Below are 20,035 nucleotides of genomic sequence, written 5' to 3' on the forward strand. Positions count from 1 at the left end.
TGGGGAGGGTGAAAATCGAGGACAAAACCTGCATGCAAAGTAACAAAACATAAATGAACTAACTATAAAAACACTTGAATAACGGGATCAGGGAAACAGGGATTGGCTGGACTAGAAACAATTGGAGCAGGGAGCTGATTGGCTTACAGCAGGGAACAGCTTGATGAGAACAGGTGGACACAAACTAATAAGACAGATAAAAGGACTGAGCAGTTTAGACAGTTGAGAGTGATTTCAAGGGGACGGTAAATTTACAAGCTGTACGCTTAACGACTCCAAGGTATAGTATATATATATATTTTTTATGATCTCGGGTACATCACATGTAGTAACTGAAAATATGTGAGGCAGAATAGGCTTGTCACAGTGAACTCTTTATTAGCTCAACTCCATTAGTGTCCTTCTAGCAATGTGACAAAAACATTCCGCCGGAACATTCTCCATGGTGATGTGCATAAAGGTCATGTGACGCTCGCCACATTCAGCGGGCCTGCACCACCGACAGCAATTATTCACATTTCCCGTCTTTTGAGGCTTTTTGACAACACGGCTGTCACGAGGTCATTTGAAGGCGACAAGAAGACAACACAAAATGGCTTACGACTCATTTAACATGATTGATGAAGTGTTTTGTCTTGTGAGTCCTAAGTGCATGTATTGCGTTGTGTGAATGTCTTATGTCAGTTAGTAGGTGCTGTGTATTGTGTGCTGCTAGGACTGCAGAAACAAAGTGTAAGAAATTAGCCAGTTAGCATTAGCTAGCTAGAAAGTGCAAAAGTAAAGCAGGACCAAAATAAGGTGAGGTATTGCATGAAAGTATCATTCATACATACGTATATATATATATATATATATATATATATATATATATATATATATATATATATATATATACATACGTATATATATATATATATATATATATATATATATATATATATATATATATATATATATATATATATATATATATATATATATATATATATATATATATATATATATATTGTGCGTGTTTGGCATGAAAACAAAAAAAAAAAAACATTTTGGCATGTCAACATAAGCTATGGATCAGAGGTTCAACAAAAATGTCTCAGCATGTCCACGAAATTAACAAAACTTGCCGAAAAAACATTTCACAATATGAACTTGTTATATAAAAGATATTAAAAAAAAATCATGTTTGAGCATTTCATGACAAAATTGACAAAAAAAATTTATAAATCAAAATACTATACGTGAATGGAACATCGTAAGACACATTTTCCCATGTACACAAAATGTTTTAGTCAACAAAATTGTCAAGGCATGTCAAGAAAGCATGGCTAAGACATGTTTCAGCATATCAACCAAAAAAAGATTAAAAATGTTGTGTTGTGTTTAAAAAGAAAACACTTCAGAATGCAAAAATAAATCAATCATATAAAATTTGTCAGCAAAAACAGCAAAGAAAATGTTTCAGCATGTCAAAAAAAAACCATGTCAACATTATTCTGAACATTTTTCACAGTGTGTATGGTAGAGGGAGCATCACAAACTAGTAGCATTTCAAAAATATTCATTTTAAATTTCCCACCTGCCATCTTATTTACAAACTTTTTGGCTGTTTTTTTTAAATTTATTTATAATATCCCATATCAATATTTTGGACAAAGTTGAGGCTTGTGTTTACCTGAAAGCATTTGTGGTTAAAATCATGTAAACACACAGACACTTGTTTCCATGGTGATTGCTCACAAACATAGTCCATGTTTACAAACATTCTATGCAATTTATTTTTCCTTTTTTTTCCAATGCGGAACAAATAGCCAAGCCACAAAGGTCTTGGACTTTTCGAAAGTACGACCTCAAACCTCCTTTTGGCCCAGGAACCAATTTTTTTGCAAATAGTTCCACCGAAAGTTTCGGGAATTGCTTCTTGCTACTTGTAGTTCTTTCCATCTTCAATCTCCAATCGGACACTGCCACAAATATTGATTTGAGTCTTTCCAGAAAGTACCAGCCTAAAAGGGTTTTCTTTGGCCCCCAGTAAACGTCCCCAGAATCTCATTGGGTTCCAGAAAATGTCCCGAGTTCCATGTGGTGGCAATGCTCTTTGAACGGAGCTCATCCTGATAGTTTTCAGTTTTTTAAAATACACAATTGCACATTTTTACGCACACAACAATAGAAGCAGAGGATAAAAGAGCCGCCTCCACATTTTATCCGACACAGTGATGTGGTCACCATGTTTAAATGTAAATACGTGTACAGAATGTGTGAGTGTGGGATGAGTCACAGTTATGGCTGGCCTCTTGTTATTTCACTGACAAAATGACAGTCGGAAGTAGTTAACGCTTCGGAAAGAGGTGGGGGAGGAGAAGGTGGTGCAACCTAATGATCAAAGGCAAACCAAGCAATTGAGAACATGGTTTCGAAATGTTGTTTTTAAAACCTCAAGAAAAAAAACAACAACTTGAAAGCCCTTGAAGAAAATGACTGGTTCAAATCCCTTGGTAGAAGAGAAAATTTGGATTTTTTTTTTGGGGGGGGGGGGCTTTTACTACAAATGTATCCAATAAATATTTATTTCTCGGCTGCATCCCAACACTTTTACCTTTGCAGTGTTTTGTAGTGCATCGGAAGTGAGATGGCTGGGGGAATAGTGCAAAATGTTTCGCTTACTGTCGAAGAAAGTTGGCCGACTAACATGTTAAGCTAGTTTGTTTTTGTGTTAAAATGAATAATAATGTGATTCAACATCCAATTCTTTTGTCCGTTATGTGTCTGTTGCCATGCTGCATTCAGGAACCTCGGGGAAATCTGAAAAATTCCGCTTTAACAATCAAAACCCTTAAAAAATGTTTACCTATACAAGCATGATAGTTCATGAAATGTGTAATTCTAGCTGGATGTTACCTAAAGGCAGCCTTTGATAAAACAAACTGACAAACAAATTTCTAAATGTGGATGTCTAAATATTTTGTTAAACGGGTACAGGCCAATTGGAGGGGATCACTTGGTGCAAACATTATAGTGAAGCGAGAAAAGGTCAGGGTCACGGGGAGCCACCAAGAAGCGATGTCAGACAGTGAGGTGGTGTCGGTTCATTTTTCACGCAATTTTCTCTGAAGGTCACTGTTTTGAAGAGTGAAATTCAGAATAAAGCTCAATATCACACTGTGAAAGTATGTTTTGCGTTTGTTTTGGTTTTGTGGGTTCCTGGAACTATGGACTAAAAAAAATGTGTTTTAAAAAAAAGGGGGATTTTTTAGCACATTGTTTTTCTACGTACAATCAACAACAACAAAAAAAGCACAAAAAATGGCAAATTTAGCTAAGCGATCCCATTCTCTTGGCCAGTATCCATGTCGATTTCTGGTATAGTTCAATTTGTTAAGTTCTGTTTCCGCTTCGTTCTTTAATGTAGCATCAGATAGCAGGAGACTCAGTAGCATTGTGAAACAAAGCCCATTTTTTTTTTCTCCTCGCGCCGGACGGCTTTCGAAATAAACCTCCATGCTGATGTTCTGGTCTTTAAAAGCACCACCAATGCAGCATGTCCCTGCCATTTGTAAACATTTTGATCTATCTGGCAGGAAGGATCAACCAGACACAACTGGATGGTATTTACACTGCAATAGTAAAAGCGATTCCATTTTTCTCTGGCACAACTTCCGCCTGTGACGTTTTACCGGACTGTACTTCGTTCGGCCTGCCAAACAGCGCCCCCTACTGCCCTCAACAGTGGAACTTGAAGATGACCAGCACGATGCGTTTGTACTCCTTCCTGAAGTTGTGGTTGAGCGCGCCGTAGACGACGGCGTTGAGGCAACTGTTGAAGTAGGCCATGAAGTAGCTGGCGGTGAAGAGCCACTCGGGGATGGCGAGGCCCAGCCGGGGGTCCAGCGCCACCGCCAGGCCGATGAGGTTGAGCGGCGCCCAGCACACGGCGAAAAGCACGAAGACCACGAACATGGTGAGGAAGTTGCGCAGGTCGTGCGGTTTAAGCTTGGGCCGCGAGTCGGGTTTGACGCGGCGCCTCACGCGAATGACCAGCATCCAGATGCGCAGGTAGCAGTAGCTGACGATGGCGATGGGCAGCACGAAGTGGACCACCACCACGGCGATGGTGTACGCCGAGCTCACCGACTGGGCGAAGGTGCAAGAGTAGACGCGCGGGTCGTACTGCAGCGACTCCACGAACCAGTTGGGCACGATGGCCAGCACGGTCAGCGCCCACACCAGCGCCACGTAGCACACGGTGTTGGCGCCGGAGAAGAGGCGGTCGTATCGCAGGCTGTGGCAGATGTAGCAGTAGCGGTTGATGGCGATGCCCGTGATGTTGAAGATGGAGCCGATCACGCTCAGGCCCATTAGGAAGCCGCTCACCTGCCGGGGATGGGATTAGCCTTTCAAACTGGAGTTCTTCAAGTTAGGACTTTAAAAACAATGATTGAATTAATTCATTGTTTCAGGGAAACATAAGTTCATAAAACAAACTTTATGTTCAGTGGATTATTCAATTTCATTATTTTAAAAATCTAGATCCCCCCCATACTGGAATGGTTCGACCCAACTTGTCATGTGCGATCTCTCGTTACCTGTCAAGTTAATGGTTTATTTTTGTGAGCACATCTCCACTCCTTATCCCAAAAGAGGACTATTTGACAGTCATTTAGAATTTTAAAGAATGACTTTTTCCCGCCTCTAACCTGGCAGTGCAGGTATCCCGCGATCCAGCCATCGTGGAAGATGGCCGTCAGTACCAGTGGGTACGGGTACACGGCCACCAGAAGGTCAGCTAGTGCCAGGCTCACCACAAATGCGTTTCCTGAAAGGAAAATGGGGCTCATGTTAGTCAGGCTTTCAAAGGTGTCAGGAAATTCAGTCGGAGTTGAAGTCACAGTTTCAGGTTCGTGCTTCGCCGTCGAATGAGGATCAGAAAACTTTCCAAAAGGGATTTCAAGCTAGAGTTGAGCTTTCAGCAAAACGATTAGGGTTTTAAATTAGGGATTTAAACCATGGTCCATTTCCAAATGATAGTTTCATAAAGTTTCAAGCCAGGGTAAAGGATTCAAAAGAGAATTGTTTTTTCCGATAAAGGTTTAAAGCCAGTGTTATATTTTCTAATTAGTTTTTTTTTTATGTTTGCAAATTAGGGATTTAAATTAGGGCTGGGAGGATTAGTTTGTGTTCATATTATAATATTTATAATATTCTTGCAAAGTTTGAACCTCAGACTTACTTTGTCCTTTTTACTGTGCAATTTTTGGGACTCCAAACATTTCTGTTGGGACGCATAGTTTTTCAGAAGACTCAATAGTTTGCAGAAGTAAAATGAGCATTGTTTTAAAGACACTATTACATGTTTAATGTACAGATAACATGAAGCACTTTTAAACTAAATGGTAGTTAGTGTCAAACGCCAGCACAACAATGCTAAACGCATTTGATAACCGCGTAGGTAACTTCTATTGCGTCTAATAATTCATATGTGTACAAGAGAATGGTTAATCAAATAATTATATGAGGGGTGGCTTCAATTAAACTTTGAATCCGTTTTCAGGATTTCAAACAGATTTGGGCTTGAAATGTGATTGAAATCTCGTATTTATAAGGCGGAAATTAGAGATGCGTACTTGCTAAAGTGATAAATCTGCAGCGCGGTTATCGGAAATTAGGCGGAAAAAATGTGACGCGTTAGGTGCCGGCGTATTTGTTTTCATCAGGCCTAAGCAACGTAGCGGTACGGCGCTCAATCATGTGGCGGGCGGAAGGGAAAAAACCAGACCATGACTGTGTCGAGAGTGCGCACGGAGGGGCCGTGACGACGTTTATAAACGAAGCGACACGCGACAACGCGCTTTGCCATCCATCAATACATGCAGCGTTGGTTAAGGGTTGGAAATGAATGTGTGAAGTCCCGGTTATGATTTAGAGTGGTGGTTCTTAACCTTGGAGGTAGTGAACCTCAAATGTATCGCGTGTGCTTTCATCTAACCCTTTTTTAGTGAAAAATAAAATGGGATTTTTTTTTTTCCTTTGGGTTAAATTTTCAAATTACTGTCAAATTTCTAGTCCAGCGCAAATTTCTTGGTAAGATGTTCCATAGATGCGTCATAGTTTGTGATGCAACATTCGAATTTTGCACATAAACACATTGAAGAGTAATACCGCCATCCTTTTCATCCACTTTTATTCTTGAGCAACTATCTTGATAACATACTCTAAAATAAGATTGACGCCATCGAGTCATGATTATGTATGCAATTGAACATTACGCTGAATTTTATTGTTTATTTTGTTTATTGAGAGCTCCGCAATTGGTCATTTGTTACTAAGTGAAATGTCTTACTTTCTTTTTTGTATTCGTAATATCTCTTTAATCAAGCAACAACGTAAATCATTCAAATTCTGGTTATTTTTCAACTCTACTTTTATAACACTTATAACAGCTGGAATTGAACTCGAGACTCTAAATTGTGAGACTAAGGACAAAACAATAAAAGATTCATAAATACAAATAATACAAAGTGAAAATAAGAAATAAAAAAAATACAATAGAAAGTTGCCGAATCTTATCTTGTCAAAATCCAAAGAATAGAAATGTCATTAGGCCGATTTTAGAGTTGGACTGGGCAGGAGGTCATTCCGAAGAGACAAAAAAGACTCTCGTCTGAGGCTCCGCCTACTCCTCGGGACCTCTAGTAGCATCTGGTCCGCAGACCTCTGCTCTCAAAAAGCGAGATTTGGATTCAAATTGATGCTTTAATGAAGCGATACGGTTGGAAATTTAGCTTTCAAACAAGGGTTAGGGTTTCGAATCAAAAGATCGTAAGCCTTAACGTTTTAAAACGAGATTTGACATTAGTGCATAAAATTTCAAATGCAGATCAAAGATCGGTTTTAAAAAACGGTTTTGAAATCAAAATCTTTCAAGACAGGGTTCTGATTTGAAATGAAGGTTTCAAAACCGGATTAGGGTTTCAAATTAGGGTTTCAAATTAGGGTTCAAAGACAACATTAGGGCTTCTCACAAGGGTTTGTCTTTGACAATTGGGATTATGAAAGCAGGGTTAGGGCACCCGCATGGTGAAATGGCTTTATTTAACAGTCAACTCTCGCTCAATCTCTCCCTCCCCGATCCACATCGTAATCTCCCGCTGGAAGGAGCAGATGTTTTCCCGGAACGTTCCTGACCGCTAGCCGACGTTGCCGTGCTCTGCACACCAATCCGTCGCTCCCCCTCCCGCTCGGCCGGTGCGCCAACCCTCGTTTCTCTTTCCACTTTCACGGGGTCAAAACGGCGAGAATGCCGGCCCGGCAGCTGGGACGAAACGCTCGCATGTGAACAATGGCGGCTCATTTGCATACAATAGCCCCGCAGGAGATCTGACGGACGATTCCGGGAGGCGGGATACAGAATAATGGAGACGGAGGAGAATAGTCAGGATGGAAAATTGGAAAAAGTAGAAAGCTGCCAAGGGTGACAAGAGGAGCGCGGAGGAAGGGCTGATGAATCATGGGAAGAGGACGGGAAAAAAATTGGAATGTCGGGAGATAAATTGAGATGAAAGTGGAGAAGACGGGAGAAAAGGTATTTGGCAGTGAGTGGGTTGGTGGGAAGGTCGGTAAATCAATTTCAATGACAAAATTCCGTCTAAAAGTGAAAAAAAAAAGACATTTTAGTCAAAAGACTGACACTTTAGTAGGCAGAAATAAGGAGGTAGTTGGAAATGCAGCTGGGTCCTATCAACGATCAAAAGAAGCTGTCTTGCATCGCTCTTTGAAACCTAAACTTTCCGCCTCACAATCAATCACTAAACTGAGACTCAAGCAGCGCTTGGTATTCCCAAACGGTTCTTGAACGTCTTTTCATTTGTGTCCAAGACGGGCGACGGTGGGTGTATGTTTGGTAGATGGATTCATTTTTGCTGGCGTGTCTGTGGTCTTTCAATGATTAAATGTCAGCCCCCCAAAACGGGTTTGGATGAAACTAATTTCGGACTCAATACAGTTTTGACTTGGAAAGGGCGGAGAATTGCATGAGTTGTGCAAGGAATCAGAAGCGCCACACAAATGCAGGCACTTCCTATGGAGTGGCATGTTTTTTCCAAGTACCCGCTTGGCACAGCAGTCATCTGTTATCTGCAAGTCGAGCTCTGTTTTATGCGCTTCGACCTTCTGAATAGACAAGTCACTTTCAGCTTCTGCCACGTCAACGACTGCATGTGCACCTCTTTTGCACCGATTTTAAAAGTACTGAGGGGTGCTGCTGTAGCCCCGCCATGCGCACAGTGAGACTATGCTGTGTGCCAGACCTTATCCGGGCATGAAATATGAATCATGTTGCTCACGGGACGCACGTGTCAATCAATCGATGCTTCATTCATTTTTGCTCAGTAATATCTCATTCATCTAGTTTGGTGTCGCTGGGAAGCTGGAGCTTAATGAGCGCTATCATACCATCTTCATATATCATACAAAGACTCATATGATGTCTAACGCTCATCGCTGTCAATCACGAGACGGACATCCATCCACCCACTCATCTATCATTTTAGCTGCTTGTCCATCCAGATGAAAGCGAAACTCATACGTCAAAGGAAAGCAACGTACTTGAATTACACCTGCACAAGCCCAGATTCCAACCCAGAACGTTTTTTTATGTGTACTATTTGAATTGAAATTGAAATCCAAAATTTGCTTCGATTTTGTTAAAGTATGATAGCTAACTATGGGATTCTTTGTTCCATTTTTTCCCGCTTTCCAGTTCAGAAATTGTATTTATATTTTTTGACTTGTACCAATGAGATGAGATACTTATATGTCATCATTGTGGTGTGGTTCAAATTTCGAATTTGCACATCAAAAACGGCAAAAAGAAAGCACAACAAATGTCGAGTTGGCACAAATCAGTTCAAAGTGACTGAAAGGGCGGAGAAAGAAGTCAAAAATATTTTTTTCAAAAGTACTTTCTTAATGGGCTACTTCAAAATAAGATTAGGAAAATGTCCTTAAATAAAATGAAAACAAACATCATCGTATAAACAGTTGATAAAAATACGAGTTGTAAAAACAAAAAAAGGTCAATAAAAAGTACCACTGAATTAGTATAAGTAAAAAAAGTAGTGCAAGTAGTAAGAAATACTTGAATGTTAGAAATAGTAAGGGATCAAAGTTATCAAAATTGGTATAAGTAATAAAAAGAAAAATGATTGGAATAATTAAATAAAATATTTGAAAAAAAAACATTAATCAAAGTATTAATGAAGTACAATATTGTAAACATTATACAATATTATAAAAATGAAAAATAAAGAAAAACCACTGGTATGCTAAATGAAATATTAGAAAAATACCAAGACTTGTCCAAATAATATATAAACGTAAAAAAAAAAAAAAAAGAATAATTAATCATGGAAAAAAAATTATAGCAAAATACACCCAAAAAAGAATATTTGTAAAAATAAACAGTAAATAAAAATACATTTAAATAATAATAAAACTAGCATGGTAAATATACGGGAAATTGAACGAATACAAGAACTATTGAATAAAAACTTTACTAGCTCATTTAGTAAAAGAAACACTAGTAAAAGTGGTTTTAAAAAACAACAAAAAAGCGCAACAATTGTATTATAACCATATTAAATTACACAAACTAATGTAAAAAAATGTACAAACAGTAAAAAAAATCGTATAAAATAAAACAACAGCTGCAAAATCAAACAATGTTTAAGGTGTGATAAAAAAATGAAGCTGTAGGCGTGCAAAGGATAAAAGTCACTTTGTCTCCTCAAAAGCCAAGCGTAATCTTAAAAGTGTACCAGTTTTCCTGAGTTTCCTGTTCCTGAAGACGGAGAGGATGACGAGCAGGTTACCGATGATGTCCACCACGATGGTGGTGATGAGCACGACGGCCAGGACGGTCACGGCCCAGGGGAAAGCGTGCTGATTCTGTGGGGCCCCTGCCGGCGTGGAATTGCGTGGCCCCGGCGTGGCCCCCAGAGCGTCCGGGGGCCACGCCGGGGCTTGCTGCTGCTGGGCGGCCATCAGCTGCGGGAGGTGCCGCTGGTCCACCAGTCTCGCCGCCGGGTCTCGCTGCGGGCGCAACATCTCGGAGGAAAAGCTTTTTTTTGTTGTTTTTTTTTCACTCGGCGTCACGGGTCATGACAGTGAAGGAGGAGGAGGAGGAGGAGGAAGTGGTTCGCGCTGGGCGAGTCACACGTTCGAGTCCCGGCGTGCGCGGCGCCGGCACACGTGCGTTGAGCTCTCGCTTAAGTCTCCTTGTGCCATGCTGCCGCGCCGCTTCACTTTTCCCCGCGCAGGTATTTCCCGCCAAGTGCTTCCCGCCGGTGCGTGCGCGCGGAACATGAGCATGTGAGTGAGTCGGGCGCGCGCTTTTTTAGCGCCCCCCCCCTTCCTCTCTCTCTCTCTCTCTCTCTCTCTCTCTCTCTCTCTCTCTCTCTCTCTCTCTCTCTCTCTCTCTCTCGAACAACTTCGTGGTAAAAATGAATACAAGACTTAAAATAGATGATTTCCCTGGTTTGAAATGCTAGACTTGAAACCAAGTAGAAATTATGAGCCTTTGAAAGCAAAGTGAGACTTTCAAATGATCCAATTTTCACATTTTTTATTGATATTATTTTTGGCTGTGTTTTGCAGCTTAATCAAGTAATAACTAGTACTTTGCACTGTACTTTGAGACAAGAGCTTAAGTAGAGTTTATTTGATTCTTATTGCTAGACTTTGATTAGAATTGCTATGTTGTAAATATAGGCTACACAGTTTCAAATTTTAGAATTTTTCCTAAAAGAAAGAGGTTGAAAAAGACCGAGTACAGTACCAGTTAAGTTTGAAAATATATTTAAATTCAATGTTTTTCATCAATTAATACTTGAACATTGACTATTTCTTGTTTTTTGAAAATTTTCATCAAGTTTTTGAATCCGATTCTTCAAAGTGAGCCCCTTTTGAACAGAAATGAACAGTATGATGTGGCTAATGCTTTATGACCTGGAATGACTCTCAGTTCACAGCTTTGCCTTTTCATCAGCTCTGATTTCTTGATCTCTGAATGGGTTTGAGACCAAGTCAATAGGAAGGTGTTTCAGAGCTTTTGGTTTGTACTCTACATGTCTGCTTTGTCACAGGTGCGTACAGTACAGTACATGGCACCTGAAGAACCTGCGACTTTAAAAAATAAAACACACCTGCTTTTTGAAAAATCAAAGCGGTGGCGGATAAACAAACATGGAGAGGGATGGGTCCTTGTAAGAGAGCAGGAAAGGCTTCGATGCATGCGGATTATTTCACACTGGGGGATTTTTTCGCGCATGCAGGTTTTGTTGTCAAGGGGTTTTCTGTAGCAGTATTTTTTAGCATAGCATGTAAGCCGATGAGGCACGCAGGGTTCACCGGGCCCGAGTTGACAGGCCGGATTCCATTGGAAGAGCACAAATGTGGCATGCGGCGTTTTGTGGCCCCGTTTCCGAGAAATAAAATGCGTGCGGGCTGCAGGAAAATGGCTTTTTCCTGACCTTTGACACCCACCTCTGTCCTCTCTTGGCTCATTACGATCCACAGGCGGCAACCTGTCGTGTGTGTGAATATTACACATGCAATACAAACATATATTACCAACGCACACGTAAAAATAGGCAAGAACGCAAACAGAAACGGAATTGGAATGTCGCAGCGGATCCGGCTTGCTTTACTTGAATCAGTGCGTGTGTATTTTGCGCGCGCACTCATGCTGATACAGTAAAATAGATACCACGTCCAAATTTGCATATTCATGAGGTATCATTAAGGCAGAGCACGCTGACGAGGCGTTCAAGTGAGCGCGCTCGCACACACCTGGTACAAGCAAAGCCAGCATGAATGCAATCAATTCATTAGAAGATGAATAAAATGAATCATAATTTTAATGAGGGTCAAGTGTGAGATTTTGGTTTTGAAGCACTTTCCCAGAACTGCAGAAATGAAGTTTTCCTTCCTAATTAATTTAACTATTGAATCTGTTATCTAAGCAATTACAAGTGGACATTGGTTTTTACTAATTAGTGTATTTGTCCCGTGCTTTGTCTCATTACTCAAAGTACTTGCATTTTCTTTTCTTTTCCTATTGAAATGATTTGAAATGCTAATCATTTGTTCTATGCCTTCCTCCTCCCTCCAAAAATTTTCAATTATTTACTAAATCAACGCTCATGCAATTTTGTATTTCATAAGAATGTGGTTGGGGAGGGGTCCGATAATATATATATATATATATATATATATATATATATAGCAGTATACACAGCCACTTGTCTTTTCTTGAAAATATGCTTTTTCTACTCTTAAACACCCTTTCCCCCACATGTGTTACGCATTTCCGTTTTTTTTTTTAAGTGAACGCAAAAGCCAAAATACATCAATTCAAAACATTGCAAGAGTTTCCATTAAATATGGATTGTACTAAGGAACGCCTGCAGCGTCTACATCGTTATCTCAACATACACGCAAGCACTGGCCTCTAAATGGATAATGATGACGACACCTGAGGTGCTGAAATAATGGACGCTGTTTGATGTCTCATCAAATGTTACTCACACAAACGTGCACACCTTCCTTTGACGCACGCACACACATGCACACGCACGCCCGCACACACCTCTTCAATGTGAAAAAGCAACGCAGTGTGCCAACACACTAATTGCGATTGCTATTGACAGGTACTCCATTAGCCTGTGTGTGAATGAAAAAAAAAAAACTTTTTTTTTCCCAGAGAAAATTCATGGTTTTATTTAAAGAAAACAAAACCAAAACCAAAACATGTCTATGTATACGTACTAGGGCCAGGAAATAAATTGCATTAATTGTTAAAAAAAAATCAAGTCAGTTATTGCTATACCTGTAATTAAAAAAAAAAAAAGTAGGTATTTAAAAGATACATACTCAGATGAGAATCATAGCCAGAAAATTGTCCTTTTTTTTTTTTTGAACAAATAGAAGTGCTTTCAAAAACCGTTACAAAAGATTTCCTCAATTTTTTTTCTTGAAAAGATGGCTGAGAAAATGTCAACTACGTAATATTGTCTTTATTTCAATATTCGGACGTGTCGTATACTTCAGACGGCATCGTAATAACATCACACAGTGAAGAAACATTAAAAAAATAAAGTATCTGACATTACATTTGAACACGAATGAAGATTCAAAACAACTATACACAAACACAGCAACAATGCACAATTATACATAAACACTTTCACATTGATGCAAAACACACATTTCCATCCCCCCAAAAGTGCTAAAACAATGGTGATACCAGGGTCAAACTATGTCGAAATCCATATTACATCTTTGTAATTCACATGTGAAAGAACACCCAATATTTGCGGTGAAATGACAACAATAAAAGTCAGAAAATCGTCACTGTTTGTTTTGTTGTGAAAAGTCCGCTAATGGGACAAAGGAAGTGCCTCTTAGATTTCAAATTAAAGAATGAGAATGAGTCACTCAACGTGAGTTACATTTCAATATTAACATGACTAGGGAGTTCATTTGGGAGTTCAATATAAAATACTGAGTACACGTACACGTTGAATGAATGCACACTCTTATTTTGAAATTATGACTGTGTCGTTTCACATTGGCTATCAATATTAAAAGATACCAAGAGAAAACGGAGTCTCGTGATGAAAATGGGATTACAGAGTGCATTAGGGATTTTCAAAATAAAATCTGAGATAATGTTCTACGGTATTGGTGAGAGCGTCAGATGCAACACTTCATTTGATATATTTTTTTTGTTGCGTTCGTTTTGTTCTTTGTTCAGAGAATCCAGCCTCTTACTTTGAAATGATAACCACATTATGGACGGAACATTTAGTAACAGCAAAGACAGCGTTGCAAAGGACAAAACGCCGTTGTCATCACTTCTTTCAGTGGACACTTTGTAAATTCCTACAGCGTTCAGCTTTGTCTCAATGTCCACTTTTTGTCAAAGTTCTTTCCTTGTCAATTCACACTTTCCTTTCTGTTAGTTTTCCTTTATTGTCATTTTCTATTTCCTGTCAGTTTCCGCTGCCTTCGTGCCCATTTCCTGTTCAACCTTCCGCCAACTCCAGTGTTTCTACTTCCTGTCAGTTTTTTGTTTGTGTCTACCTCCTCTCGGCTTTGACAAAGCTTTGAATGATGAGCTTGGGTTGTTTCAAAATAAAACATCAGCGTTCTCCCTTCAAGCTGCCGTTTCCTGCCGGGGAACGCTGAACATCGTCCGGTATGTCCATCCTAAAACATGACTTCCTCACAGCTTCCGAAGTCGCTCTCCAGCATGCTGGCGCTGTCGTAGCTTTGCGGGGCGTTCCCGCTGGGGCGCGTCTGCGGTTGGGCGACGTTGGGCGTTACCCCCGTCTGTTCTGAGTGGGATGAGCCGGCAACGCTGAGCCGCACACTGAGCCGCTTATAGCCCGCTGCCGCGTTGCCGTCTTGGCTAGCGCCGTGTTTCGCCGGGTAGTAGTTGGCGGCGGTGTATGCATTGGGACATTGCGAACGTGGAAGCGGGATCCCATCCGGGTCCAGAAAGTGGTCTAAGTTCTGAGTGCTGTAGCACGGCGGCAGCGGGGCGCGGCGATCCGAGCGCTCCAGCGGAAAGGGGAAGCCGCCGAAGCGAGAGTTTCTTCGCGAGTCCGACACGGTGGATGACGAGTAGACATCTTCCACGATGTCGAACTGGGGGAACTCCTGGGCGGCGGCCACGGGACGGCCGAAGTAGTCGGGATCGGCGGGATAAACTGAAGACAGACCACGCACAGACATCAAACAAGTGGAACCTCTGTTACTGCCACCAGAGCCTGCATATTAATTTGATGGCTTTAATTCTTATTGTTCCGCTACTATTCACAAAGTATATCTCTTCTGGCAAGAGATATACAGTGCTCCACAGTCGGATTTTACGTGCAACTGGACGGCGTCGAAAAAGGGCTTTGATGATACTTATGAGAACTAAATAGATTGCTTTAGTTGCTTGAATTGTTACTCTCATTATTCTAATAATGTAAAAGAGAATGGTTGGTATCATTTAATATCCTGGCAATGGAGTCCCCATTTGGATAGGGGCTTTATTATTATTCCTTGTGGAAAATTCACTTGAAATTAGTGTTCTGGCATGTTGGCAACTAAATTGCCTTTTTGAATGCTTTATTTGATGTTCTTAGCATAAGTACGCCAGAAAAATGTTCGAGGGCTTTATTTGTTACTACTCTGGCAACTGACCACTCATTCAAGGCTTTAATTGTTATTCTCCCAATTTTCACAGCGACAGTTTCTCATAAAATCAATACGATAGCTACTATAAAAAATAAGACTCAAGAAGATATGCCTGAAAACCGAAAGCAAGTGGAACATTCTGGTTCAGGTATTCGAGCCATCGATGGGTCTCTTCAGGGAAGTGCTTGTTTGTGTGTTTGTGTTGTTGCCCAAAGCGTCCAGGGTAAACTGTGTTTTCAAAAGTGTCTGAAAGGCTCATAAAAAGTGCATCAAGTGATGCGTTATGCTAATAAAGCGTGGGAATTTGCATTTCTTGTGGTAAAAAGAATACAGGGTGGCAGCTGCTGACCTTGCCTACGATTCAGCTTTCATATTGTGTGTAGTATAAGCAGAATATAATTCCTAATTAGTGTCCAAATGCTCTGCAGTTACTTTGTGTTTGATGAAGGGTGACAACATAACGCTTAGAAGTCAGTGCGTTCAAGGCTTCTAGACTCAAACTTCCCGTTTGCAACCCCCCGGCCCCTGTCTTTCATGAGTTCAATTTTCGATCTTGCTCCTTAAAAAGGCAGCCAGACCTTTTCCCTTTTTGTAGCCGAAATGCATCCCGGTGTTTAGTCATCATATCATATATACGCGCACGCATACGCACACACACCTTCATAGTCGAGGTCCCAGTGGGTCTTCTTGACCGAGTCATTGTCAGAGCTGGACGGGGGTCTGACGGGTAGGTTGGGGGCCACGCTGCAGACCACCGGTCCGTGCGACTTGTCGGTCGACGCTTGACTGTGGGGGCGCAGCGAGCGGAAGGGCGAGTGGTCAAGGTCGTTGGCGGGTGACATCATGCTGCTGAGCTCCATGTGACCGTCCTGATCGCAAGCTTTCGGGATCTTGGTGACAGGTGGTGTGTAACTGAAAAACATGTTTGCATGTCAGTCGTATGTGGATCAGGATGCATTTCAACGTGAGAGGATCTCTATATTTTTCACGATCAGTAACAGCGCAAAATATCTTTGGAAGCAACATGAAGAAAAGATTTCACATAGGATTAAACAGAAAAGAATATTTCTTCTGCAACAAAACACATGACTTATTAGCGTTTGATCTGACCAAATAAGTAACTGAGTGACGAACAACCAAGAATCCAGCTTCTGTAACTGATTTACTATTAAACTATTAACTATAGCTGACGAACTAATTAAACATCTAGCTAACCAATAGCCTGATTAGTAACTAAACAAGCAAGCAACCATGCAACTGGTAACTGGCTAATGAACTGATAAATCACTAACCAAACAGCCAAGTCGATTTTCAGATTCACCTGCACACAATCACACAAGTAATTAACTAATTAACAACAACAACAAAAAATGACCAACCCCCTCATTTATTACAAACAAAACGACTGATTGACCAATAGCATGCTAACCAACCAACCAACCAACTAAATTCAAGTACCACATTTTCCATCAAGCAACTAATCATCTAACTAACCAATTGGCTAATTGACCTCCTAAACAATTTTTCGTATTAAACAACAAACCACCTTACTGAAAAACTGTCTCACTAACTAACTAACTAACTAACTAACTAACTAACGAACTAACTAACTAACTAACTAACTATTCCCAAATGTAATAATGGAATAGCGTGCCAACACGTTTTATCTCTCATAAAATAATGAATAAAATAAAAGAAGACCAAATCAGATATCGACTGTAATCAAGAGTAACAATTGCAAAGTGGGAAATTATGTAAAGAATAGAGTTGGGTTACCCGTCGGGGTCATTCTTCGTTTTCTTGTTCTTCTTCTGTTGGATGTAGCGCTTGCGTCCGCAAACAAAGATGGCCACCAGCAGCAGGAGGCCCAACACGCTGGCGCCGATCTCCATCATTTCCATGTAGCCCACCACAGGCGACACCTGGATCGGACCCCCCATCGCGGTCAAACTCGCTCATCTACAAGAGGACCTAACTGAGGACTGACCTGTGGCAAAGGGTCACAGTGGAAGGATCCCGAGGAAACTTGGCAGAGATAACCACTGGGACACGGATTGGGAGAGCACACGTCCATGCTGTTGTGACACCTGCTCCATCAGGAAGAACAGCAAAAAACAAACAAACAAAAAAATTAGAGTTCCAAATGAAAGCTCAGTCCAAAAATGGTACGCTGGCACATTTTGTAGACGTGTAAAATATAGAATTGAAAAATGTGTTTATTGAAATCAAAATTCAAAAAGTACATTTAAGAAAGTGAGCTATGGCTCATTATTGTGCCAACATACTTGTACACCAACAACAGAGCAGAGAAAAGAGCACGAGCCTTCATAAGTCCTTGTTGCAATTGCTCTAATAGTCAGCGTGTTATTCACTTGACGTCAATGAAATCAAAGATGAACGCGTTGCCCTCGGTGAGAAACAACCGTTCCTTCGGTAAAATGACTTTGTGTGATGTGCACTATTAAATCTTGATTGGTGACAATCTTCTTTGCTATCCAATGCTGCGGCAAACTCGAGAATCTGCTGAGTTTTAAAATACACGGCAAACATTGACAAATAACAAAACTTATAATAATAAGCCCCAGGTGTGTGTTTCCTCCATTTACACTTCACTCCCTGCTGCAGCTTCCCTGCCGCTATCGTGGTATTACACTGAATAAAAGACGCAATATGCAAATAAGCCTCCCCCTCGCTACATGTGTGCGCATTGCTTCAACAACCAATCGGGCGTGTGCCAATCCGCGGCATGTGCTCCGGCATGCGGGCGCGTGACGGCGCATCGTAATGAGGCTTTGACCCTTTGAGCCATTGCGGGATTCCACCGTAATGCAGCTTTGCATGTGGACAAAATCAAAAGCTTCAAATGCAGTTATTCACCGATCGCGTAGTACAACATGTTTGGTGAAGCACCATGGGGTTTTATAGCAGAGGCTATGCGTTCGCGCTTTGTAAACGTTTTGCACATAACCAGTCTAACCAACAAACAACCGCATAACGATTACTGTAATTCCTCGAGAATAACAGTTTTTTTAGGGTCACGTAAATTTAGCCATCCATTTTCTGGAGCCGCTTATCCTCACAAGGGTCGCAGGCTTGCTGGTGCCTATCTCAGCGGGTTTTGGGCAGTAAGCGGGGGACACCCTGAACTCCTTGTCAGCCAATTGCAGGGCACACAGAGACGAACAACCATTCACACACCTAATCACGCCTCTGGACAATTTAGTATGTTCAGTACAACTAAATGGTTTTGGAGTGTGGGAGAAAGTCAGAGTACCTGGAGAGAACCCACACCAAAGGAAAGGGAAGATGATGGAAAGTTAAATTACTCAACAAAGGCATGGAAGACTTAATCCTAAAGGAGTATTGGTATATTGTGACGTGCCTGACCAACATTCAGAATGCTCTGCCACTGGGAAAAAAATGTGGCCCAATGTGAAGTTGGGCAGAAATACGCAGGCTTCACGCCCGACGGTGTCCACCGCTCTGCAGTTAAAAATGCTGTGAGTCTAGCGCGGCTGCCAGCAGCCCCTGAAGGCTTCTCCGACATGACATTGGACAACGCTGACGGGCACAATGGGGTTAACCTGGGCTCAAGAGCGTGACGATAACATGGTCGGAGCCATCGAGTTCAGCAACCGTGTCGAAGGAGTGGCATTATTTAGGGGCATTTTGGCCGAAAAGGAGAACAACAAGTAGCCATCACGATGTTCCTTGTCTGTCGGAAACCCCTGGCAGAAACCTAGTTACGAGAAGGTATCAGTGGAGCTTTCGTATATGTGCACGTATCATTTGAGAGTGAGCGTGTGCGAGTTAGAGAATGTAAAATTCAAATGTTTTATTGAACACATTTCATATGCTTTAGATCCAGTCCCCATTGACCACGACAAATAAGGGATTACTGTAATTGACATATCTGACAGACAGCAGTTATGTCCTCAATGTCCTCCTTTTCGCTGTCACTTAAAATACCGGAGCTGGTTGAGCAGCGAGGTCAGCTCGCCCCGCAATTGGACACCTGGAGACCTTTCAACCTCTCCTTCCGCTATAGCGGGACAAGTGAGCGGGCCGTGGAAAAGTCATTATGAGGCAAGAGAAGAACATTAGCGTTCAGAGAGGTTACCGAGGGGAAAAGTCGATGGCTTCCATTCGGATCACGTCGCAAGAGAGCAGTCGCCTGGTTCATTTTACGCACACGTACTCACGCACATTAATGAATTTCTGCGCACTGACAATCGTGATGCCTTGTTGTGGGCATTGATGGATGAAAATTAACTGTACATGTCTGAGATTCACATAGACACAGGCTTGCTGGTGCCTATCCCACCTGACTTTGGGCATTAGATTCAAGAATTTTATTGTCATATGCAAACCAAGACCACACAATGAAATCCTTATTTTGTTCACTCCCCCGAGCAGACCACCTTCCACAATCGAGCAAATAATAAAGTAGGCAATAAAACAAAACAAAACAAAACAAAAGAACAGTAATAGAGCAATAGTGGATACAACACCGTCCGGAATTAAAGATGGTTTTTGGATTAGGAAAAAAAAAAAGAAGCTTACCGTGCGTCAACATCTTCCATTGAGCAGTTACAAATGTAACCTTGCTCCTTGGGCACGCACACGCGACCATGTGTGCACGGCTGAGAGGCACACGGGTTGTCTACCCGCTCGCAGCGAGCGCCGTGGAACCAGCCTGTGCACCTGCAGCGCAACTCTGTATGATAGAAAAAGATATTCACACAAACAAAAAATGAGTAGATGATCACAATCTGACAAGTTTCACCAGCAT

The 20,035-nt window shown here is 41.3% G+C and overlaps 2 protein-coding genes across 2 annotated transcripts in view; both read right to left on the reverse strand.

Moving 5' to 3' along the window:
• Positions 1-1,016: 1,016 nt before the first annotated feature.
• Positions 1,017-10,312, reverse strand: mtnr1al (melatonin receptor type 1A like). The gene is made up of 3 exons (XM_088431844.1): positions 9,813-10,312; positions 4,695-4,813; positions 1,017-4,371 (listed from the first exon to the last, which is right to left on the reverse strand). Exons 1-3 carry the CDS (start codon positions 10,099-10,101, stop codon positions 3,721-3,723), a joined length of 1,059 nt encoding a protein of 352 aa, XP_088287970.1. The 5' UTR covers positions 10,102-10,312; the 3' UTR covers positions 1,017-3,720.
• A 2,738-nt stretch (positions 10,313-13,050) lies between these two features.
• fat2 (FAT atypical cadherin 2) overlaps positions 13,051-20,035 on the reverse strand; it is a 72,272-nt gene continuing 65,287 nt past the window's right edge. Inside the window, exons 24-28 of the mRNA XM_088431812.1 lie at positions 19,807-19,960; positions 17,231-17,330; positions 17,020-17,165; positions 15,902-16,155; positions 13,051-14,768 (exon numbers count right to left, since the gene is read on the reverse strand). Of these exons, the coding sequence (XP_088287938.1) occupies positions 14,266-14,768; positions 15,902-16,155; positions 17,020-17,165; positions 17,231-17,330; positions 19,807-19,960 (1,157 nt within the window). The 3' untranslated portion in view covers positions 13,051-14,265. The remainder of the gene's footprint in view (positions 14,769-15,901; positions 16,156-17,019; positions 17,166-17,230; positions 17,331-19,806; positions 19,961-20,035) is intronic.

Source organism: Hippichthys cyanospilos, chromosome 13, assembly GCF_059441005.1.
Source record: "Hippichthys cyanospilos isolate Australia breed blue-spotted pipefish chromosome 13, RoL_Hcya_1.0, whole genome shotgun sequence".
Taxonomy (NCBI): domain Eukaryota; kingdom Metazoa; phylum Chordata; class Actinopteri; order Syngnathiformes; family Syngnathidae; genus Hippichthys; species Hippichthys cyanospilos.

Coding starts and splice junctions, on each gene's coding strand:
- mtnr1al (XM_088431844.1), bottom strand. CDS start 10,101: ATGTTGCGCCCGCAGCGAGACCCGGCGGCGAGACTGGTGGACCAGCGG. Junction 4,814..9,812: donor CAGGAAACTCAGGAAAACTG/GTACACTTTTAA, acceptor TTTTCCTTTCAG/GAAACGCATTTGTGGTGAGC. Junction 4,372..4,694: donor CGGGATACCTGCACTGCCAG/GTTAGAGGCGGG, acceptor CATCCCCGGCAG/GTGAGCGGCTTCCTAATGGG.